This window comes from Pyxicephalus adspersus, chromosome 2 (assembly GCF_032062135.1).
Source record: "Pyxicephalus adspersus chromosome 2, UCB_Pads_2.0, whole genome shotgun sequence".
Taxonomy (NCBI): domain Eukaryota; kingdom Metazoa; phylum Chordata; class Amphibia; order Anura; family Pyxicephalidae; genus Pyxicephalus; species Pyxicephalus adspersus.
Window position 1 is genome coordinate 89535889 of NC_092859.1, and position 25879 is coordinate 89561767.

At 34.2% G+C, this 25879-nt stretch overlaps 1 protein-coding gene across 3 annotated transcripts in view; it reads left to right on the plus strand.

The window, feature by feature from the left end:
- Positions 1-25879, plus strand: part of SYT1 (synaptotagmin 1) — a 285194-nt gene that overhangs the window by 229508 nt on the left and 29807 nt on the right. For all 3 annotated transcript variants that reach the window (XM_072401415.1, XM_072401412.1, XM_072401413.1), the window contains 2 exons: positions 3783-3950; positions 16770-16887. In XM_072401415.1, coding sequence (XP_072257516.1) covers positions 3783-3950; positions 16770-16887 — 286 coding nt within the window. The remainder of the gene's footprint in view (positions 1-3782; positions 3951-16769; positions 16888-25879) is intronic.

Genomic DNA, 25879 nt, shown 5'->3' on the forward strand with positions numbered 1-25879 from the left:
GTCTACTATTTAAAAAAAAAATTTCATGAAAAACAGTGGATCACTTTTGGTACAGAAATCTAGACCTCAGTGTAACGCTCAGGTGGTTAAATGGAATTAAATATCATACATATATATTGCATAATCTTTGCAATAAGCCATAAAGTAATTAGAATGTTAAGAATCTTTTATTGGTTTGAAAGAATAAGCACAGTTATTTATGAATAGCCTCAAAAGACTTACAGCACACCCAACTGCTTTAGCCACCTCTTTACCTCTTGTAATTTATGCATTGACATTTCTTTGTCCACACTAATAACTATCTAGTATGTCCCAGAAAATGTTGAATACCAGAAACACTCATGAAACTCACAACCTGGACTAACCTTAACAACTACAAACAAAGGCTTCATGCCCCCCTTCTGGGCTCATCACAATGCAATACCTGTAGTCCACCATTGCTGATTGTGGACCATTGCTGATTTTCCCACTTGTTCCAATTTACTCAATGTCCATGCTAGGATTGGAAGCAGTTGACCTAGGAGGAAATTCTGCCATTCCTGTGGGCTCAAAACATTTGGTGCACAAAGTCAAAGCCATAGTGGACGAGGATGGTGTCATAGAGAGTGGGTTCTACTGTGTTGTCTGTCAATGATAGTGGATTTACTGTGACAAAGATCTAAATAGAGAAGTGTCTTCACTTCAGTGCATTTAGTCCAACATATTTTAAACAGTAAGTACTAGTCCGGGGGGGAGGGGGTGGGGGCCTTCCTGCCCTTCAGCCAAATTAATTCACTCATTTCCTTCATGGCCCAACCTGAGCACACTTATAAACAATTTGTAGATTTTACTAATTGTTCACATACTATTGTTTAAAATGTCATTTAAAAAAAGAATATAAACACATTTTTTAATAAAGGTATACAGAAAAGACCTCGGGTAGCAGGTTTTAAAAGGCCAGCATTGAGAGTATCCACCCAATAATGTCATCACACAATACCATGTATAAGCATAGGCATAAGCTTCTGACACTTTTATTCAGAGAGTTGGTAAAGCAACAAAAATATTACATTCATGTAAACGTAATCAGTTATATTGGATATGAATATATGTTTTTAATGGACCATCTCTTCCAAATGTGTCCCAAAAAGTGCTGCTTGTTCTGCTTGGAACTCTAAAGTTATGTCACACTGTTCATTCACGATTTATTCATTGAGACATTGGTATAAGGTCTCCTGGGGAAGGAACATGGATGACAGCCAAAAAATTTATAACAATAATTACAAATAATAAAAGACTATTTTTAGATACTCAGCGTGAAGATGAGTCATTCCAGATGAGTCATCCCTTTAACTGAAATTATACCAAAACATATGGCATAATCAGCATTAACATTCTCAACTAAAATGCACATTTTGAAGCATAACACAGTATGAGATGAATAGGACTTATCCAAATAAAGCATTGTTTTAACTAAAATAATTAGAAGTCACTTATCTTACTTTTATAATTTGTTTAATGGCACATTACACACAAATACATAGCATAGGATGCAATGTTTCCTGGACTATACACATTATCTAAAATCCAAACTTGCCTAAAGTAATTCCATCACAGATGAAACTTTTTAGAACAAATGTTATACTCAAACCTTTTGAAAAATACCAGGATAAGGATACTTATTACTAAATTTCCCAACCTTCTCCTGTTCACTTGGAGGTTTTAAGTGTTTGTGATCTTGGTAGAATGGATTCATTAAAAAAATGAAATTGCATTCGGCTTCCTTATAATGGCGACAGTAGGTGTGCTAACCCAGGAACCCCTTAGTAGGCATCTTACATGAAGATCACTGTGCATAAAATGACCTGGTTTGACCAATATTGTAAGCAAGCATTTTTGGACTTTGTGTGCATTGAGACTACTTATGATATCTGAGTAATTGGGGATGATATGGGGACATATTCTGAAGAATAATTCTTAATTAAGAGCATAAGTATGGCTAACAAGGAGTTTGATTCAATCAGAACTCCTGATAGTTTACAATTAAGAAAATGTGAATAGGTGAGCCAGTTTGGCTACACAGCCTCGAACACAGCTATTATTTTTAAAATATGGTTTGTAAGATAAAAGCCAAGCATTGGTCATTGTTCCTTCTCTCCAGTTTTGGTGAACTGTAATTACATGCTTCTCTTGTGATTTAAAGTGGAATTAAAGCTAACAAATTATAAAATTGAAAGTTTCATTAATATAGAAAGGACAGACAATGTCTCTTCTGCAATAAAATAACCTTACTTGCCCGATTACAGTTTTTAAATACACTCACCTGTCCCTGTACCATCGCCACTATCTTTTTTTTCTTAAGTGTATCAAAGGGTATCAAGTGCACTAAACATCTTAGTAACAGCATAGTATTCAAGCATGTAGCATTTTTTTAGTACATTCAACAGACATAGTATATTTCCTAAACCCACTTTTTAAATCATAAATGTTGTCAGCCTAAAAAAAGACCCAATTTTCCGTATTTTTTACAGTTCATTGAACAGTATTGTTTTTATGCCAAATTATTAAACAAAACTCATCTGAACCCTTCTGATGTTCCTATGTATAAACAATGCATTAACAGGTGGAGTGAAATAAATATAGTTTACAGTTGTGTATTTCTTTACACCAGAGTGTTTTGCCAAAATGTCCATGCTGTTTTGAATATTAATAGAGCCATTAAAATATTATAGCTTGGTCCTATAATTCTCATTTTATTTTGACTAAATTGATTAATTAGTGTAAAGTAAACAAAAGCATTTTAATTATAACTGTGTTAACTGAGTCCCATAGCTGGTAGAGAAAACAAAGCACAATAATTGTCGATTAAAACAGATCCCATTCCTACAAGAGTTTTAAACCGTGAGGGAAATATATTAAAAAACATATTCAGCCCAGCCTACTTAGGGCTCTGCAGTGTTTTGCTTTGCATAGTTCATGGCATCTTCTGATGTGATATTTCGCATCATTAGACCCCAAAATAATGGCTGTCTCAGATGCATGCACTAGTTAGCAATGGACAGGGCCATTATTCTCTCGATGATGTGGACATTTTTGATGAAACTGCAATCATCGTTTTCACAGTTCTCCTAATTTTCAGTGATTTCAATGCTGATAAAAAATGTCATGTTTGCTTGCCATAATCTGTAGATCCATATCATATTTGTGTTTTTTACTGTAATTTTATTTTTTATGAAAAGTTTTTTCTAGAACTGTATTTAGAAAAAGCACAAATACAAACAGGTCATTAAGAAAGATTTGGAGTGTTCGAAAACAATGACAATAAGAATCTAAATTTGATTGGTATCAGTCTATTGCAATTCCTGTACAACAAAGCTTAGGCTAAGAGGAGAAGCAAAAAAAGGAGCCAATTAGTTGTGACAAAGAGCTCATGTGCTTACAAGGCAACTATAGGAGCAACAGGGACATTAACTCATCTGAATACCATTTACTGTCCAGTCACTGGTGCAGGGCAAGGCACAGTTTTAATACTTGACTGCAGTAGAAAAAAGCTGGGTCTCAAAGCTTCAGTTGAAGAAACAATATAAAGCACAAGATTTTTAAGACAGCAAGAGGTTTTCAATTATTGTTGGTCTCAATGCTGACTGCTGTTTGGCAAAGTTGTGTAAGTTTTAAGAAAAACTGGCAGAAATGCTATTGGTAAAACACTGTTTTGTATTTACGTGATATGTATATTTAACTGTTTATCTGGTGTTTGATTTATAATAAATACACAATAATACCTGAATTGCTGCCTTTTATAGGTGCCCTACTCTGAACTGGGAGGAAAGACATTGGTATTGACTGTTTATGACTTTGATCGATTCTCTAAACATGACATCATTGGAGAGGTGAAGGTCCCTATGAACACTGTGGACTTTGGTCATGTGACTGAAGAGTGGCGGGATCTGCTTAGTGCTGAAAAAGAAGAGGTAAGGAAATATGTGTCTTCCCTTTGCAGATTTGTGTGTAGTTCCATGTATCATCTAATTGTTTATTCTGATGATCAATGTAAATTATTTTCTCACATAATGAATAAGAACAAAAAATTGTACCATACATAACAAATAATGTTAAATTTGGTATAAATGTATACACCATCTTCTAAAAAGTAATGTATAATGTGCTGATTCTTTACAAAGGTTTTATATCTTTACTTTCAAAATTGCAACCATGCACTAACATCTTCCTATTCAAGAGTGATTTATTAATCACTACAAACAAATCAGTTCACCATACAGACATTGCAGAATGAATGGAGCCACTTTCACAGAGAAGCATGTGGTGTCCTCAATTGACTTGCTAGCAAGGCTATTGGTCACCCTTTGTTGACTACATACCAGGATCAGAGTGTCTCCAAAATTGGTCTTGTTGTGTGCTCTTGGTATGCAGTTGTTTGTATAGCTAGGAAAACTAGCTCAGAATGAAAATATCTGATTAAGAATAATATTTTTTGGGTCAAAATATTCAAGCTAATCTAAACTAATTATGTTTACCTATTCAATTTAATTAGATAAAACCATATTCCTAAAGTCCAGAAAATAATAGATTTAATAATGGATTTTATAGTGTTTTTTGATGCAATAGTGCATAATATTTTTATTCTTCACAATCCTCTCTTCTCGAGCATAAATATAATTACTCACGACATGAAGCTTTACTTCTATGGCATTACACCTTTTTATTATACCATTAAGCTTCAACTATGCTATGTAATGCTTGACTATCCACTGTAAAGGTCATTTTATATTCACTCTCAAACATGCTGCTATCTTCAGATCACTTTTCCTATATATTTCATTACACATACAGCTTGAGCTTTGATAAAGAAAACCTCCATGTGCATATGTATTGTCTGGTCTATAAAATTGAAGGCTGAAGAAGAGCAAGAATAGGTATTTTTTTAAGGTTTTAGCAATTAAAGTTATATTATACACATAAAAACAAAATCCAATTCATGGAAAAGGCCCCTATTTCTGGTTCTGCAAAGAATGATACTATCAGTGTAGCCATACATGAGAAGATCTCATAAGTACTATATTGATTCTGATTCAAGACCTGACCTGTAAATTTATCCCCTTCAGAATTATACTAAATATAATGTTTAGTATTTTCCAAAAACATGTAAAAAATGTTTCCCTTGGTTAGAAGTAATGTCTAACTAAATATGTTCAATGAAGTCTAATGTGGCTCCCTGCATCAGTTTCCTTTCCTACATTTTTCAGGTTTTACAAAAAATATAATTAAAATCTCATATCAGACAATTGGGCCATTACATTTTAGTCATTTCATCTCATGTATACCCTTTATGGACCAGAGAATTTTTATTTCATCTATGGACCTATTGATTTTGCGATAATGTTATTACATAAGATAACAAAGTAAGACATATATTGTTTTTTAATCCAGTAATACAAAGGGGTTCTTTTAGCAATTTAGCATTTTAAAACATGTTATTTTTACGTAATCTATAGACAAATTATTTCTAGTATGACCTGTAATAGTTTTCAAATATCAAGTGTTCCTGTTAATAAACAGAATACATTTTAGTGTAAAATATTCTTACTAAAATGATGTTTCTATTACATTGAATTGAAAGGCTTTTTTATTTTGCCTTTTCAAATTTACATTTCTACAAAAAAAATTGATCTCTGTGAAGGCATGAGATTGGATGACGTGCATTCCCGAAAATGTAAAAAAAATGTGCTGATTCCACTGCACACTTGTGATTTTGACACTTTTTTACCTTTTGCCCTTCTGCAAAATATCCATTAACCGGAGGCTGCAGGTTTCCCAATCGGTACGCAACATATGCATTCCCAAACAGACACAGCAGTAAAGAAGAAAGGGGTGCAGTCCTTCCCTTCAAATAAAAAAAAAAAGGATTTCAAAAAAATATAGCCATCCTTTTATATAAAGTAAAAAAAATTGATAAAAAGTCAATTAGATTGACTTTACTAGGATTGCAAGCATTCAGACCTACCATTCAGACCTATCTACTAATTTAAGTACATCCCTACAAATGTGAACATATTATATGCAAATAAACCAACCATCATTTACCAGTAATCTATATTGGTAACTTTGCTTATTGGTTATCTACTGTTTATCATTTGCCCTAATCTTGATGCCTTTTTCTGTATTAAAAGTCAATAGGATAAAATCTTTATCTTTTCCAGTATTTAGGAATTAAAATACTGAGCATTCTATTAATAGGGATTTGTAACACTCCATTTTGATTTAAGAAGTGTTGTTTTAAGAAGTGCTTTGCAACAGAATGATCAGGAGTCCCCTGGGGGAAAGGGCAGATTGGAAGTACTGTTGTCTAGACCCAAACCATGGGAGCACATAAAATGTGAATTAGAAATAGAAATATACTGAACAAAGGGCATGGTGACTCAAACATCTCTGAAGAACTTAACTGTTTCATAAAACGTGTCTGATATATGACTGTATTTTTATAGCACACTTGACAGTGACATTTTTTATTAAAAATCCTAACGACTAATGACTATCATTAAAGCAGCATCATAGTAAACTAGCCTTTTATGTTTTTTGTAAGATGCAAGCCAAAAATGTATATGTCAGGGATACATAACATCTCGATTATCCATCATTTTTTATACTCATTTTTTGAAAAAGTTTAGGAATTCAGAAGGTGGAGGTGGCACACACTGCTTGTCAAAAAGGTAACCTCTCCTTTAAAACCGTGTAACAGGGTACCAGGAAAATGTTACTTTCAGTTAACACCATGTGTGAAAATGTATAGTAGTCTTATGTCAGGTTCATACCGGCCTTTTCAATGTTCGACTTTGCACTCACCTGGCAGTGTTGGTTCAAACAGAAGCACCACCTGTACATGTGACAGCTGGTGGCAGCGAGAGATACTAGTTTTGCAGTTTTCATTCCCTATAGGGACTGCTGCAAGGCGATGCTACCTATAGAGACTCTCCCAAAGTAGCAGCATTTTCTGTAAGAGGTAAATGTACCACAACTTCACTACCAGTTTGAATTAGCCCTAAAAATTTACTATTACTGTAAATATTTAGTGTGCTTCCTAAACCCTGTTCTTGCCTGCCAAACCTTTAATAATGGGGAGCCTTGCTGAATAATAGGACCTGAAGATAAATTGGTCAGGACTAAGCTCAACTGTTACAGAAAATGTCAAGATTTGCATAAAACTTTAGCTGTGTCAATTTTTTTGATCCCCTAAATATTTTGGGGTATAGTTTCAGTTGAACATCATCACTGTTTATGCATCTTAAACCTCCCTGGTGGTATTCCTGAGTGTGGCCCGGGGTTAATTTTCAGTACCAAAAGCAGTAACCCCGAGCCACACTTGGGGTTATATTGTAAAGGGCTTACCTGGTCCCCACGAGCCCGAGGCGTTTCCAACAATGTTTGGACGCATTTGTTTCCCCTCACCTTGCATCCGTGGAGTAAGCTGGGGGGCGTTTACATTTAAAACAATGTACCACTTTGACATTCAAAACTTCTGACCTAATCAGACCGCCAGAGAGGTAATTATGTGCTCAGTTTCTAAATTTTCTTTGATTGAGAGTTACATTGGCTTCCGTTTTATTGCTAAAATTATTTTTTTTATGTTTTTAAGGTTTTAAACAGCTGTTTCATATCTTTCAGCTATATATGTATTCTATTTATTTCACAGATGAACAAAGCCACATAATGTATTGTATATAAATAATGTAATTCTACAGTGTTTCTAAATTGAAGAAACAGCCAGTTGATATGAATACAGAATATGTACCTGACATTTTGGAAAATTACTTATGAGATTTTCTGCTTTTTTGTATTTTTTCAAACAAATATGGAAAGCTTTCAACCTGCATCTAATGATGTATTTATTAGGGATTTTTTAGGAATTTTTTTTAAATGTGCTTCAGCCTTTTTCTGTTTTTGGTGCATGCTTGAGGGGGACTTTAAAAAATGAAAGGAAAATACTTCAGAGCTGCTTCAGTGTTCTCTGCCAGTTTTTTTCTTCAAAGCCTTGAAACTGGCAGTAGGAATTAGGAGATAACATTTTTGGATGCCTTTAAGTACAAACTTTTTAATGTATATTTCCATTAGTAACTTCTTTAGACATTGACATAACCAATGAAAAATTTATTTTCCCAGCACAGAAACTTTGCTGATTTTTACAAATCAGGCTTGCTGTTAAATGTTGAGAGAACTTTCTACCATAAAACTGAATCACAGACAGATATAAGATACACAAATAACATAGCTCTTTAATTATTACATTTTATTTTCAAATGCCAGCACCAAAATAGTATCTAACTTTGACTTAGTATAAGCCTCTTTTAGTCTTTAGAGTCCTAAAGGAAAAGGCAGAAAATAGTGCCATGGTGTCATCATACTGTGGACATTATATGATTTTGTTATCTTTATAATTAACTTCTTATTTATTTTTGGCCGACCTTTTTCCTTAAAAACTTAAAAAAAAGGTTTTGTTTAATGAATTGTTAGTATATTGTGAAATGAAGCATTACTTGTAAAATTTTAGCTACATAGAATTCAGCTTCAGTTTTGGGGCACTAGCTGTGAAAATGATGAGCACCACTGCTTTGGTTTCCCAACAGTAATCTATTTTTATTTGTTAGGTATCAGCTTTCCTTAGCTAAAAGCAACTTCTTCATGTTAGCCTGTAGCTTGGCAATTACCTTGAGACTGGAACATAAACCTAATAAAACTCTGGAGCATTTATTTTTTTATTTACAAATATATAGAGAGAGACAAAATGTTCCTAAAATGCTTTTACTTTAAATGGTCTTGGTGCAATTCTCATTTTTAGTATTTACCTAAATTTAGATTCATTTTTTTCCCTAAAAGTTACAGAGTTCAAAAAAACCAACACAGGAAATTTGTGAATCCAAACTTTTAATGGTTTAATTTTTGCTTGCTCTTGTGCTTACAAGTTTCACTAAATTTCACTAAATGCAGGGTTATTGTTAAGGAAGAATTATGAAATATATCAAATGTTTGATATTTTTAGTTTTGATATAGTGGTGAAGGGCTAGAACATCTGTCATTTTTTTTCCATGATATATCTCCCACCACTTTCCTTGCTGACACAAGAATAGGTGATTGCATTTCCTAAATAGGCACAAAGACCCCTTGGAACGCCTTTTAAAGTCAATAAGCATACAGAATAGTAGTCTATGGTCACCACTTTGTGAATGAAGATGGCCATATACAGGAACATGAAATTGTATTTTTTTACATTTAAATAAAAAAAATAGAAGTTTTATTGTCAACTGTGGAACTAGAGCAAAACGCAGATTTAGCACCATGGACAGCACATATTCCTCACATTTTTGTTCATGTTCTTGCACTGTATTGTAAATAAGACAAGTGTTGCCAGAAAATATGTTAAGCACATTTCTGGATTTGATAGATGATTTATAAGTATGCTGTTTTGATATATTGCTTTTTGTGTACTTTAATCCTCTGTCTTTTTGCTCCTCAAAAATAGAAAAAAGTCTTGATCAATCTCATGAAGTGAAGATACTGAGTTAACATAAAAAAGTAGCCATGTACAGCCTATAGGTAGCATATCAAAGAAAGATGGCTGTTACCAACAAGCTGCTCCCAGGCATTCATAAATCTCTGCAAACCGACAGTCCATGGACTGTAGTAAACTGCTTCCCTAGGCAGAGGTTTGGACAGACAAAAAAATTAGAACTACAAACTGCTGCCACATCTGATTGTACCTTGCCTGAGCCGAGTACAGCAGCTTGTTACACTTTTCCTTCCATAATATACTACCTAGCAGTCTGCAGACTGAGCTTTTTATGTATTTGGGTGCCCAAGCATACTGTCAAACCAAACACTAAAACAGTACCTACATTTACTGCTGCCGTCCACAATAATATGACTACATTTTTCAGAAATAATGTTCATAGACTTGCCTTTTATTGTGCAGAATTCAATGAATAATACATTATTAAAACACTATAAACAATACTATCCTAATACTGACTACATAGGGCTCTATTTATAAAACAGGGAATTAGATATTCTCTCAAACGTTCCCAGGTCAATGTGTTTCAATGGCAGTAATATTTGAGAGAATGTCAGATTCCATGTTTTCTAAATAGAGCACATAGAGTTAGCAGCAACAGATTTTACTTTATTGCAGTAATAAACATAGTAAAGAAAACAAAAGCACAGAATGAATTTATGACAAACATAAATTATAACACAAAAAGTAGCATGCTGTGGTAAGAAGACATAGTGGCAGCTGTGATATGACTATTTCTGTTTTAAATGCCAGCATAACTGAGCAAATGTGGTATCAGATCTGCAAGATATAGCATTTTGCGTACTGACCCCGACTGGTGATTACCATATTATTATAGTTATTTGAAGTAAGTATCAGACAATTCAGGAGAATAGGAAGTGCATAACATGAGATATTAGAAGGTATAGATTCCAGGCAGGTCCACAAAAAGGCAATCATAATTTGTTTCCCCATATAAATACCATTGCCTGTTTCATTCATCCAGCTTATTTGCCATGCAAGCAATTGTATTGTGAATTCTTATTAACCATTATAATAGAACAACGATTACCTCTCCACACCATACAATGGGCACATTATTTCACCATAATTATAGAAGAGCTTTGCAGTTTAACTTCTCGTAATCTATAAAAGAAAACAGCTCCAGCATATATTATGTTTCCGCTCAATGTTTAATTCATTCATGGAAAAGCTTTTTGACAAGCTATAGATAATAAGTTTTCCATGCTGTCAAAAGTAATAATATTAAGATTCTGTTCTGAGTTAAATTAATTTTGTTTTGTGCAATGGCCCACATAAACGTGAGTGACATTTGGAAATACGATCAGGCAGAAGCTTAAGGAAAGCCAAGTTGCAAAATGGAATGAGATGCAATCATTAAAGCATTGCAGCCAGCTGTAGGCATTAGTGGTAGAAGGCAAAGTGCACTCAAATGTCATTCCTGAGTGATTTTCCTTTTTTGGTTTCATTTCAAAGAAATTCTCCCTACCTTTTTTCTTGTTTTCTTTCTCTTTTTAGTTTGAACATTTTTCTTGAACCAAGGCACGTGATGGTTGACATCATGACCCCCATTTTGAAATGAAAGAACATTTTGCAGTGTCTAAGCAGTGATTTCATGTTTTCAACCGTAGCCTTTTAGAGACGTGTGAAGAACAGATGATTGCATAGGCTTTTCACCTAGTAATGACAATCAAGCAGCATTTTCATAAAACCCAAATTATAGTGTTTGTTAGTGAAGCACTTTTAACTTTCTGTCAAATAGCAACATAGTCCTCATAGACAGTTAAGAAAACATATTGAAGTGCTAAGGTCTCAGGAAGAAATTTTGTAGCTTGTCAGTGGAAGTGTCTGTGTTGTTTACAGCCACACAAAGACAAACTCTCCTCTAAAAGACAAGAAAAACAACCATAACAGTAAGGCTTGTCAGAAGTCTAATGCTACTATAAAAAAAGAAGTCTAAGTACTCCTGTTTACCAAAATGTTTAAGTGCAAAGTTAAAGTTGAGATGCTTTCAAAGTTCGGCTTTCAGGGGTATATTGTATATTTTTATGGTCAGTTTTGATGGCATTTTTCATCTGGAAGAAAGGTTGCAAACGGAAACACAATGTCTCTTCATACGGACTAAAGAAACTAGAATGCTAGGTGTTGTTTATTATAGATCAACACTTTGGGTTTTACAGCAGCAAGCCATGGCTCCTTCCCCAATGTGATTTTGTAGCAGCAAAGTGTGGCAGCTACAAATCTTTCTGCCTGTTTTCTCTCTGATGGAGAGTTTCTGCTGTAGCTGGCTCCTATGCTTCTCTATGCAACTACAGTATAAATCTCTGCTGCCATGGTCATTAGCGGCTGTATAAAATGAGCTACTGAAGCTGGTGATTCTGTCACCTGTTCCAAATCCTGCAAAACCTCAATCACACAGAGACAGAGCTACAAATTGTACAATTCTGTAGCTGCTACAAATTGCTGCTACAAAATCGCCTGTATTACATCAGCCATATATCTGGATTTATCCAAAAAGCCTATTTCTGTAATACCAGACATATTCTTACTACATATTGCCATATATAGTAACAAGACAAAGCTGCTGTCCTGCTTTACTTACTTTCTATCCTGTGTAACTTACATCCTTTTATTTCCCCTAAAACTAAATCCTACTTTAGCGCTGCTTTAAACCACCAAAAAGGCCATATTATTGTTAACTTGATAAGAGTATATATATATATATATATATATATATATATATATATATATATATATATCAGGCAAATGAAAATTATCACATTTGAAGCATTATGTTAACAAAGGGTGATAGTTTATATACATATGCACTTTTGCTTTATTCTTCTGCAAACATCAGATTCCTATATACTAGCTATATAGAGTTAATTGTAAGAATGCGTTTTCTATAAACATATATATTATAATCACTCCAATAATATACATACGCACACATTAAAATTATATATATTTTAATTATATTACATTTTTAACTATTTCCCATTTACCAAACAAATGTGGATAAAGCTATACTCAATCTTTACTTTCAGTTTTGCACACTTGTATAGGCTCCTATTCTGTACTGAAATGACTCTGAATTCACTGCAATGCTTTCTTGGGTGAAGCACATTCAGCATAGTGTGGGGCATAATGTTCCAGGCATAACGTCACTGGCCTTACAATTGTTCAATTTCCATTCTTCCAGTTATCAAGTCTCAACATTATACACAGACATTAGCTAGGGAAGTCTGCATGGAGATTGCCTCCAGACTGACAGCCACCCATGAAGACATTTTGAAATTTGCAACTCCTCCGAGGGGCCAACTCTCTGCTTGTATCAATGCTGAAGGTTTTTGAGAGGAGTTCTAAATCAGTATTTTGTAATAATTTCAGGATACTCTGTCTGACACTCCTACCAGCTATGATCTGACTGCGCTGCACTGCAAAGAGGATCATAGAGACCACGTGATGTCATCAAAATACAGAATGGTTTCATTTAAAAATCTCACTAGAACAATGATAAAAAGATGTTTTAGTTATAAGGAATGGCAAAATATTAGCAGATTAAATTTAAAATTAAAAAAAGAAATGTGACTGTGTCTTTTCATCAAGGTTCCAAAGAGCTCTCATTATGGGTTTCATGAACATGATAATCTAAATGAAAATAAGATTATATTATGAATTGAGCGAAAATAAAGGCTGATCTACAACATGCATAGTATCAGTATAAAGAATATTGTTTTGTATGAAAAACACCTAAAAATAACTTTTTCTCATGCATTACACCTTGCCAGTAAATGAGAGACATTTATTGCTATGAAGTTTTTATAATGACATTTCTAGAGCGTCAATTTAATTTGCATGATTAAGTACATTTGGATTAGCTAGTTGATGAACTCAATTAGTATTTCATTTGTGACCTGCTCAAGAAAAAAAATCCAGTAACTATATCCTGTCTTGTTTTATGCATATTGTCTGGATTTTTACGGCAAATAAATCAAGGAACAAACCAAAAATAGTGTGAGCACTGCTTACTAATATGTGATCTGCATTTAAATGTGAGAATATCTAAATTTCTAAAACGGTAGAAAGCCTATGTCTCAAAGACAGTATAAATTAAATGCTGCTTGCAAGGTAATTATTGCACAACACAAAAAATGGTAGTTTAATTTGAAAATGAAAAAGTAAAATTCTTTAAACCTTCATAACATCTAATAGAGTTTTGCTATTCAGCCCCAGTGACACCAGAATTATGAAGCATTTGTTGGGTTTGTCAGCAGACAATTTACGCATTAGAGCAGCTTATTTGCCCCACCAGGGTAATATACCATCTTTTGCTCTTGTACTATCCTGTTTGTTAATATTATTGCTTACTGTGTTAAGATTCAAGTAGGACATGATAGTTATCCTAATTCATTTAAACAAAGGATCTAGTTATGCTAACATGTTTCCATATTTACCTGCAAAAATCATAAAATGATAGAGGAACAATCAATAATGAGCTTTTGTGAATACTAGTGCTCACATAGGTAAGGCATATAAAAAAAACTATGTCTAGCAGTAGCTATATGTAGCCACAAACACTATTTTGCCTAAACATTTTTAGGAGATTCAGACAACTTCATAACATACACAACATACATTATAATATGCATTACCAAACACATAAAACTATATTATATAATAATAAATATATAATATAATAATATAATATATAGCTAAAATTAATCTTGGACAACAAAGTGGAAATGTTTAAAGAAAAAAAAAATGTATTCCTATCTGTAAAACATAGGCTTGAATATATTATGCTTTAGAGTTGTGTGTCATTCAATGACACAAGAAATTTGAGAAGAATAGCTTGTCAAATACTGGAAACATATGTCCACCAGTCAGAAAATATATTTTTGTCCAAAATATACCTAAAACCAATAGTGTGCATAGGTTAATCTACACATAAAGCATTCTAACACAGGGAAACATTTGCATAACTACCTCATTCCAGAGGTTGGAACTCGAGTCCCCCCTTAGAATGCAAAGAATTGCGGGGAGGAAGGCAGTGTTACCGAAGTTTCACTGCCTCCCTCCCCACCTTCCTTGCATTCTAAGTCTTCGGATTTCATCTCTGACAGTGCAAGAGGGCAGGGAGGAGTTGTTACAGAAGCCTGCCACTGCCTTCCTCCCTCCCCCCTTCAGCTGTCAGTGGAGAAAGCCGTGGACATAGAATCCGATCCTGTGCTCAAGAACAGAATTAGAGCTCTGTTTCTATATGGGGACAAATAGGGATAAATGAAGTGACTTGACTTGGGACTCGACTTGGAAGAATTCTTGGTGACTTGAGACTTGACTTGGGACTTTGTGTCAATGACTTGGGACTCGACTTGGACTTGAAGGGTGATGACTTAGTCCAACCTCTACCTCTTTCTAGTTTATTCAATTCAACAATGGTTGAACTTGTCATATTTAAAGTATATGTAAAGCAAAACCTAGTAGCAAGGGCTACAACCTATGCAAGGATATTATTCCAGTCTGTGTCCCTGAAAAGCCACCTCTCTTACTGTCTTTTTTAACAGTTATCACCAAGAAAGTGAGGGGAAATCCCTGATTTTAGAGTTATCAACTGGACCAATAATTAGGGTAAATCTTCTGTTTCGGTGACTGTTGTCTAAGTAGGGAATTCCCTTGTCCTAAAGTAGATTTTCCAATATCAAGTATATAACAAGCCAGCCCATGTTCCTCCAAATGCAGTTGCTACTTTACATTAGAAGCAACAGGTTTGCTTTGGAAGTACTCCCTAACAAAATGTTCCTTTGGTAGACTTCTTTCAAGCATATGGTTCAAACTTTATTCTAAATTAAAACAGAAATAACTAATGCTCGACAAGATGATAACCGAACTTTACTTGTTGTCAATTTAGTGTTCTAAGATTGAAGGTTATTCTGTGTCTGCAAGCCACACAGTCGGATCCATCTAACAGTACCTTGCAGATTTCATGTAATGATCAAAGTCATTTACTTACATAAATTATTTATTTTCAGGGCAGAAAAAAAGTTTTTACTACACTCTTCACAAAGTACCCTTATGAGATAATTAGGCCACAGGAGACCCTTTTTGCACATCATAACACTTCATAGTCCGGAAGGGCCTGCAGCTCTGATTTCTACAACCCCTGATAGCTTTATAAAAATTGTATGGCTACTACAGTTTTCAAAATTTGTAGTCCATTCTGATCTTTTCAAATATACTATGGCATAAAGGTCTGGAACAAACAATAAATAAATGAAAGAAACTCTAAATTAAAATGCCTACAGCTACACATTTATGCGAAAGTATAAAAGTATAAATATGGACAGTCATTGAGAAGCTCTTTAAGATAAGTCTGCTCCTTGTCCTTGACTGAATGTTGAAAATGTTTTCCACCTGTACTATTAAACTGACTGATTATATAACTGTAATATAACTAACTAACTATAACTGACTATAGCTATTTGATATACCAAACATATAAGTTATTTCCATCCAATGTTCTTACTCAGTAGACAATGTAATAATAACCTGGGGCAACATGTGCACCGTAAGAAGCAAGAAGAAAAGGCAATACTACCAAAAGAGGAGAAAAGTTTTTACTTTACATAAAAGGGAAGACAACCCTTTTATATAAAGTACTATTTTTTTTAAAAAGGGCAACACCTTTTTTAATTAAAAAAAAAGGAGTGGCACCTCCCCTTTCTGTCTTGATCGCTGTGTGGATAAAGACTGAATGGGAGCGCAGAGCCTCCCGGGACGCTCTGGTTGCTCATTCTGCACATGCCCAATCTAAGCATACAAGATCATAACACTTACCTATCAACCTATTTAAATTTAAACCGAACTCTGTCTATAAAGCATACATTTATTTCATTTATGTTATTCCATTATTTCACATAAATGAATCTTTTTATTTTAAATTTTGTTGGAAGGTGCTAGCCAAAGAAATCATTACATTACAATCTTACATTTATACAGATAGGTCGAGGTATATTGAGATATAATACTGTCAGATGAGAAGTAAATATCCTCAGTTACTTATAATACAGTTCACATAATTTGTTATAATTCAGACTACTCAGTGCTTCAAACTACTAACTATATTCTGCACATAATTAGAAGATACGTCGCTTGAACATTGCATGAGTACAAACATTTTGGCTGATTTACTGGTTGGATTGTTTTACAGCAAGAGAAACTTGGGGACATCTGCTTCTCTCTCCGCTACGTACCCACGGCTGGCAAGCTCACAGTTGTTATTCTGGAAGCAAAGAACCTCAAGAAGATGGATGTTGGTGGTTTATCTGGTAAGTGACAGCTAGCTACATGTAAATAAATGTGTTTGCAATTAAATCGGAAAGAGATCTGAATACTGATACCTATCAGGTTTTCTTATTTTAAACTATTTGCTTTTATGATGTTCCATGACATGTAAGGCAGCACATGTAATGCATGTAAAATGATAATAATTTTCTCATACTTCCATGTTAGGATTTCTTAGAGATCTACAAACAGTGTAAGATGATAAATAAACATTTCTTTAAATCTATTTTTTATAGACAAGAGAAGTTGGGGATTACCTACTTTGTTTTATCCAAATCGGTTTATAATCCTCTTGAAGCTGGGACAATATTTACTCTTTTTGCACACAATTGTTACATTTGAATTTAGGGAAGATTTATCTTTCTAATCAAAGAAGCGAAATTTGTTTTCAGTAGGTGCTAGAGTAATGTTTACCTAATTCAAAATTTCATTTAAAAATGCACTAAAACTTTAACATTTTCATTAAATATAAAATACAATACATATCTCCATGTTTACAATTGTGAGTGCATACATACTGCAATACATGCAGATAATACAAAACTGTAAATCAATAACAAAAATTACAACCTAATATGGTTAGCCTTGATTTGGCAGTCTAACAAATGATGTCCTAAAAGTTCTACTGAAAGCTCTAATATATGGATCTGATTTATTAAAGCTCTCCAAGGCTGGAGAGGATACACTTTCATCAGTAAAGCTGGCTGATCCAGCAAACCTGGAATGGATTTCTTTAAAGTAATTTGCTATTTGCTAGCAAATGTTTTCAATCCTGGACCAGATCCATTCCAGGTTTGCTGGATTACCCAGCCCTACTGATGAAAGTGTATCCTCTCCAGCATTGAAGAGCTTTAATAAATCAAGTTCATATGTGTCAGGGGTACCTAGGGCTCTATTTAAAAAACAGCAATTCAGACATTCTCTCAAACAATACCTGATTGAGGGAATGTCATATTTTTATGGGTATGACGTATGAATACATTTGTGTGCCTCCTGCATGTATGTATATGTGCATTAAATTTGTATAAGCATTTAAAAAATCTTATTTATGCTTTATTAATTTTCTTAATTTATGATGTCATCTTTACAACTAGATTGTTATAATAGACATAGGGTCTGGCTGTAAAATGTAAAACAAGTTAACTTGCTATATATTCAGAACAAAGTACAAACACTGTATTTTGTGTTTTTTTTTGTTTTTGTTTTTTTTATTTTTTTGTAAATAAATATAATAATAATAATAATAATAATAAATGTCTCAATGGATTGGCTGGATAGATTAGGGGTAGAATATCGCATGTAATCAATCTCATAAAAGGGCATAGTAATAGTCAAGGCAACTTTTGTTTGTTATGTTTAAACTTTAAGACTGCTTCAAATATTTATATCAGCTATGCAAAAATGCATATTGCTGCAATAAACTGTAATAGAATTTCACTTGTATTTCTATTATCACAAACCTATTACTATATAAAAGGATAAACACGAGTCTTTCAAATGAGTAGTTATTTTATGCATTTCTTTTAAGTATCACAAGATTTGCTAAACGGCAATGGTTTAAATTAAAGAGTGAAGGTGTCTCTTTTAACAATCACACGTCACATGGTAAAAAAAGATAATGTTCTATTTATATGTTGTCTTCAGAGTATAGCAAATGTAGACCTAAAATCTTTCTCAATTGAAAATCTTTTACATAATATGTTCCAGTCGATTGTTTCATTGTAAGATGCATAAAAAAATTGATCTTGTGCAATGATCTTTATCCCATTAAGAGCCTGGAAACATGTACATGACCTTGCAATTGTTGTACCAGTTGAGTACCAACTGGGATGCACATATTACTCAGTAATTGTAAAATAATCCCTAAATAATATCTACTGTAGCTTTCTATACATAAATAGTTGAAAACTGCACTGCTTTTTGTTTCATTGTATTTCATTGGATTAGATTCATTGGTTTTTTTCTACAAGAAAGACAACAAATTAAACAAATGAACCATTGTCCCAATATATCAACCGCTACAGCTACCATGTAAAAATGTCTTTAAACATGCATCGTAAAGGTCATCACAGAGTTATTTTGTTTTTTATCTACAAACGATCCAGTCATTAACAGGTATTTAAGAACTGCCATGCAGATCTATATTATATCAGTATCCTTAAAAAGGAACTATACTCATTGCTTGGTGGTGAGCTTAATCAGCAAGTATACACAGCCTACTTGCCATTTACGGCACAGTTTACCAGTGTGCAGCCACCTGGCAGTGATGACAGGTCCAGGACAGCATCGGGTGCCATCTTTGTCTCCAGCCCCTCTGCACATGTCTGAGAGAAAAGGTATTGAATGGCCGCTGATGATGTAACTCCTGAGATAGACTCTCCCTGGCGGCTGGCTCTGCTTGCACCACCGGTGCCACACAGAGCTGAGCACTTCACTACATGGCACTTACATGTCTCTTTTGTCAATTTGCTCTACATCTGCTTTAATGAACAGCACACAGCAAACTAGATACACTATGCTGCCTTTTTCTAACATGTCTCAAAACAAACTTTACGTTTATCCTTTTTGTAGAACACAAAATAGACATAGTAGTACACTCAATATTGCTAAAGGAATCCAAGACAAGCTGTTAAAAGACCAGAAAAAGAATATTGTTGTATTTATCATTTTTACTAAAAATAGTCAATTTTTTTCTGTTGTGGATGGAATAGGGAATAATTAAAACTTCTTTTTCTGTACTATTGGAGAGCTTTTCCAACAGTGAGTAGCAAATTAGTAACTTCATCAAATCTCATTCTATATCTCAAGGGACTAGCAGTCAGAGGCAGAAGAGACTTAGATCTCACACTGCAAATATAAAGCTTTGAGGCTCTATTAAAAGAAATGCCTAGCTACACTTACCACATACCAAAATGTGCACTGCTATTATTCGGGAGACATCCAAGGCATAAAATGTATTTTCAATGTACTGCTTAGACACAATGAACATTTCTATTTTTTTTCTGTACCATAGCAAATATTAAAGGTAAGTACCCACTTAGACAGGCACTAGAACAGATGAATCCATTGGAATAAACTATATGCCTTTACCTATTCTGGTGACAACCAGGAAAGTTCTTATCACTTGTGTCCAAGACATCACATTCTTCAAGGCAAATTATGGTAAATGGTAAAGATGGATCTATCTGGTAGATACATAGACACATAGAGGTCTATTTAAAAACTCAGATTCACTAAAACATTCCCTGGTGGAGAATAAGTTACTGCCATTGTAACACATAGACCTAGAAAATTGTCTAGGTCTAGTGGAATGTTTCTGTGAATGTCAGATTCACTGCTTTTTTAAATAGACCCCATAAGGGTGCACAGAATCTCCTAAGATGAGACAGAGACACGAAAAAAAAAACCCAGATAGAAGACACATGGGACTACAGTTATATAAATAATAATAAGGTCACAGAATATCTTAACATGCACCATTAAAAAGACATTGAGGCTAATTTATTAGAGGGGTAAAACTTTTGCAGAATACACTGTATGATGATTTATTAAAATGATCCAATCAAATAAAAAGCAAATCTCTGTTTACCTATTTCATTTGCACATTATTGGATAATTAAAGCAGGTTTTCATACACACGGTGTGAACCTACTCTTTTAGTAAATCAGCCTTACTGTAACAAAAATTGAGCATTATCCAGACTTTCATAGCTGGGAATTTAGGATTGGTTACTTAAAATGAATAAACACATTAATGCAAATTAACCATAAATAACCTATATGTGCATTATAACAAGATTTTATGCATTTAATTTAAAAGCTTTTTCAAACTACTTCAGGAATAACAACTGCAGAAATATGCTTTCCCATCTGCTGTTAAAATAATTCTGCTCCAGGGAATACTTTTAAATGCTTAACATTAGCATGCAAATTAGCATACATATATTTTGCCTTTATTGGCCTTTGTTGTGAAATAAAACCAGCAAAAAAATAATCAGTATTCAGAGATTTGTACATTTACTCATAATAAATCATGTTTACCTACCAATCATGTTAAATCTTGGAGCAATGTGCACTTTCAGTAATATCAAGATGTACATTGTATAGGTGAGTTAACCCTGAATGCTATATATAATACATATAGAGTTTTTTAGGTTTTTTGTCGTTCAAAAATATTTTTTTTTAAGCAAGCTAAGGACAAGAAAGGTAGCACAAATGGCCGGCTGCCGGAAGTCACATGGGATTGCTTGATCCCGAGGCAGGTCTAAACCTAGCCTTAATGGGCAGAATGGGAATGAATGAGTTAGTTAGAGCTGATTAGAGTTATGTAAGGATAAATTAAAGATTTTAAAAGAAACAAAATAAAAAGAAAAACGTTTTCTTGTCTGATCACTTTAGGGTCACTTTAAGGTTCAAGCAATCACACACAGCACCTATCAGCTGGCATCTTAGCCATTTACACTTGCACATTTGACAGCAGTAGCTAAACTTCTAACTGCTTCCCCCATCCATATTGGATTACTCCAAGTACATGTTACATGAATCACAAGGAGATATTGGTTCACTGCCATGTAACCACAGTAAAATCTCATTGCCATTCTGAACATAGCCTGTAACATTAGGATAAATACACATATCAAAAAACATCCTAATTTTTATTGGTTATAAATCACATAGATAAGTTCATATAAGCTATGCCAAAAAATGCATATTGCTCCAGTAAACTGTAATAGCATGTATCTTGTATCTCTAATGGTACTATTATTACCAAACTATTACTATATAAAAAGATAAATAGGAGCCTTTGAAATGAGTAGGTTTTTAGGCATTTTTAGGTTGTTCCGGTCATTGTTTTACTGAACAACAATGATTTAAATAAGAAGTCAGAGGTATCTCTTTTAAAAGACATATGTCAGATCCCTAGAAGAAGATAATGTTTAATTTTTATATCATCTTCAGAGCAGAGCAAATGTGGAACTAAAATCATACTAAATGGAAAATATTTAACATGCTGTGTTTCAGTCAATAGTTTCCTTGTTAGTTGCATTCACTAATGAATAAAATGATCTTGTTCAGTAATTTCTGTTCCATTAGGAATCTGAAAGCATGTGCATGACCTTGTACCAACTAGGATGCACTTATCAATCAGTGATAGCAAAATATGTTATATTATAGTATGCGAACAATGATGTCAGAGGCCCAGGAAAAGGTACTCAACAGTTCCACCATCATCTTTGACACAAGAGAGACACAAATTATTGCACCTCTTTATTAAACAATTCAAATTAAAATATATTTCAATGCAAACCATATGAGTAGCTGTATTGTATCTACAATCAGCATCTTGTGCAGCAGAGCTGAAAGAAGAGAAGGAGGAAGAAGAAGCATAAGAATCCAAAAAGGTTTATTTATAGAGATAAACTTTATATTTGGAGTGAGCAGGTTATTGGGGGAGTTGTGCTTATTTGTATGCTCCTGAGAAGAAGAAATTTAAACTAAAAGTATGTAGTTACAGTTTGTCTAGTGTAGACTTTAGCATTTTGTTTCTCTGTAGGATAAACAGGTTGCATATCCATCTGCCAATTGTTTTCCAAGCCCAGAACATACAAGTGGATCTGCTGCCAATTTTGTGCTCGACCAACTGGCCTAATAAATAGCGGTAATCTGTGGAATTAAAACCCAATACACAGTATAATGACTATGGAAGGGACTTCTCTTAGTGACATGGTTTGGGACACTGTAAAGTGTTGCAGAGGATACATAAACGCATAAATATATAACAGCACACATGTGTATGATTTTCTACACTTTGAATTCTGATGTGGAGGTGGGGTAAACCATAGTACTGATAGGAACACTCAGTCAGTTGTGTTTGTTCAGACACTTGACTGTCCACAGCTGATTGAGAACTGCTGTTGAATAAATTCCAGATCTGATATTTTTATCAGATTGGTGATTGAATTAGAACATAAGCTGCGTACACACGGCAAATTTTTCTCGCCCGATAATCGGTATCGGCCAATTATTGGGCGAAAATCTGCTGTGTGTACAGTCGGTCGTCGTCCATCGTCCGACGACCGTCCTGGCGGATCCATGGACGATGGACGACGACCGATCCTAATGAAAGGGAAGGGGAGAGCGTGCAGCAGGGTGCCGCTCTGTCGCTCTCCCCCTCCCCTCTCCATAGAGCATGAACGGTGCTGTATGTACAGCATCGTTCATGCATCGTGCAGTCTTTTCTCGTTGGAAAGGATTGTGAAAGATCCTTTCCAACGAGAAAAATTGCAGGTGTGTACGCAGCTTAAAAATCATCCTCTGTTTACTAAACCCCTCTCAATTAATGATAAAATAATCAAAAACTGTTTCATTTAGTTGATAAAAGTTTTTTTTTTAATTCTGGGTATCCATATCACGAGATAATAAAAATGTCCCGTACTGTCAGTCATGGTAAATGGAGTTACACACTTTTATTTCATAAGCACATCAATAGATACAAGCTTACATGAAAGCTGCCTTTTTTCATGAAAGAAACACTCCAAGTCCAGCTAAGTCTGTCTTTCTATATCATTCTAGATTTCTACATCAGTAACCAAAATAACCTTCCATGTGATTTTGGTTTTCAGGAATGAAAAAAAAACAAAGAATTTTTTGGACTATATCTTACAAAATATTCAGGGATTTAGGAACTTGTGTCAGTTGTTATTGGAGCTTAGGAATTGAAAACACTACTTCTGACGAAAGGCCAGAATACTTGCTATTTACACAAGAGTTTGCTTGCTCCTGGGTATTCGTGTTCAGCTTTCTATGTTTACAGTCATCTTGTGCCTCATTATTTACAGTACTGGCATATCTGAATGTGAATAGTTTCTGCAAAGAAACATACTCAAACACTCTGACCTACTGTGTGGTTACCTGAGATGCCTGGTACACATCTTTCTCAGAATACCCTGGGGGCTGTTTGGAAACAGTCCTGACTTGTCTCCATTTTTATCCAAGTTCGGTGTAGGAGACATTATGTCTGAGAGCATAATATTGACAGCTCAGTGGCATTGCCACAAAATCAGCTCTAATTTAAACATACATTTGAGAGATGTATGCTGTTTTATTTCATAGAACTTTGAGCTGACATAAACGGTTGAAATATGACATGTTTTATGCAAATAAAGTGTACCAATACGTTCTGTCTAAAATTAATCTCCTTTACTTAGTAACAAGGCAAAGTAAATTGGATGTCAGTATACTGGAGAGCAGATGGTTGGCATTCTGCCCCAAGACACCTGAGATATAATGGTCACGACCTCTGTTCTTGATGAAGTTGATGAAAACCCTCAAATTCTCTGATGTCTAAACCATATTTAGATGTACATTCATTATAGTTTCTCTTTTTAAATGTATTTTGAAGAGATTTGTATGTATTTATTTACTTACTTTATTAATTTATATAACACAGATTTCATTACGAAGAGCATAGGCCATGAAATTAATTTTCTTTAATGGTGATGTATGTTCTCTGAAGTTTAGCTCATTGCAAAATGAAGAAAAAAGGTGGAAAGGATTTAAAATAAATGATGTTAAATACTGTGCATACATATTAAGATCTAAATGATGTTCTTTAAGTCTCAATCATCCATGACTGTGAATCTTAGTGCACTAATGTGTCTGTGCCACTCCCATATGCACTTATTCTTGTGCAGAAATTCTATATGTATGAACAAGCAGGTAGGGAAATATACCCAAAGAACTGTTTTTCCTAATAGTGGTTTACTCTAAATACAGTGGAAACATTTAGTATTAGGCCATTCTTGCTGATGATTTGAATGCTTTGGTAGAGATTGGGTTTATAATTGGTTCATTTCACCTTGAGTTACAGATTACCATTTCTGCACCATCATGTTTGCCACAACCTTGAAAATTACTATTGTTTTCTAGACTTAATAGATTCAAAATAAATACTATTGGATTCAAGCGTTAAGAAAAAACATTTCGGTCCCTGTAATCAGTTGTCACAAACAGCTACTTCAAAGCACTGACAAACCAAGGATGAAGTTCCTACAATACACCCCATTACTTTGGGTAGATGTTATGATTGCATGACAGTAGATACAAAGTCATACTAGTGTTAGGGTGAGGAATAGTGTAAAGCCTGTATGCATTTCAATACCGCATACGTGAGACCTTTCATATGTTGGAAATTCCCCATCCCTATAATATGGTTGTAGTCTTCTCCTGTGGGCAATGTGCTGGGTCCTGGTTAGCCGAACATTCTGTTTATAATAGAAGAAAGGGTCAGGTTCACACGAAAAGCTTTTCCTGCCACTGTCTGATTGGTTTCTGGTGCTGCATGCTAATATTTCATTAATTAGTAAGGATCATAGCTAAGTCTGTCCCTACTTGTGGATGTCGAGTTAACAATTTCAGCCTATTGCTGACAGCAATGCAACTTTTTTAATTCCCTCTATATAAAAGAAGCCAGGTCAGGCAAGGAGGCTTTCAACTATTAGTGTGAAAAAGCTATTTCTGTTATAAAAGGTGCTTGTTTTATACTAAGTCACAACAGACATTTTTGTCTGGATCTATAAAAATCAGAGCATTGGTTGTTTTTATTGGCCTAATAATGACCAATCATAGTTATTATGATAATTGATGGTAAAATATAAAAAATATTCCTTTTCTGCACAATTTGCAATAGTTCTTCACTGCCAGGAAATACATTCATTGTGCTCAAAGTTATCCTATTTGTAAATGCTACAAAAACAAATCTGATGCTGCAAAATATCATGCATAACCAAAATTTATAAAAACGTAGAACCCATAAAACAGGTTTTAACCAGACTATAACATTTAAAAAAGTTAATTAGAGTTTTTAATCCACGCATAACTCAAATGAAGGATTACAGAGGGTAATGATATGCAAATTACCAGGTAGCTGATAAGACTTTGTGAAAGACCTATACAAATTGTCAGCCAAATCTGAACC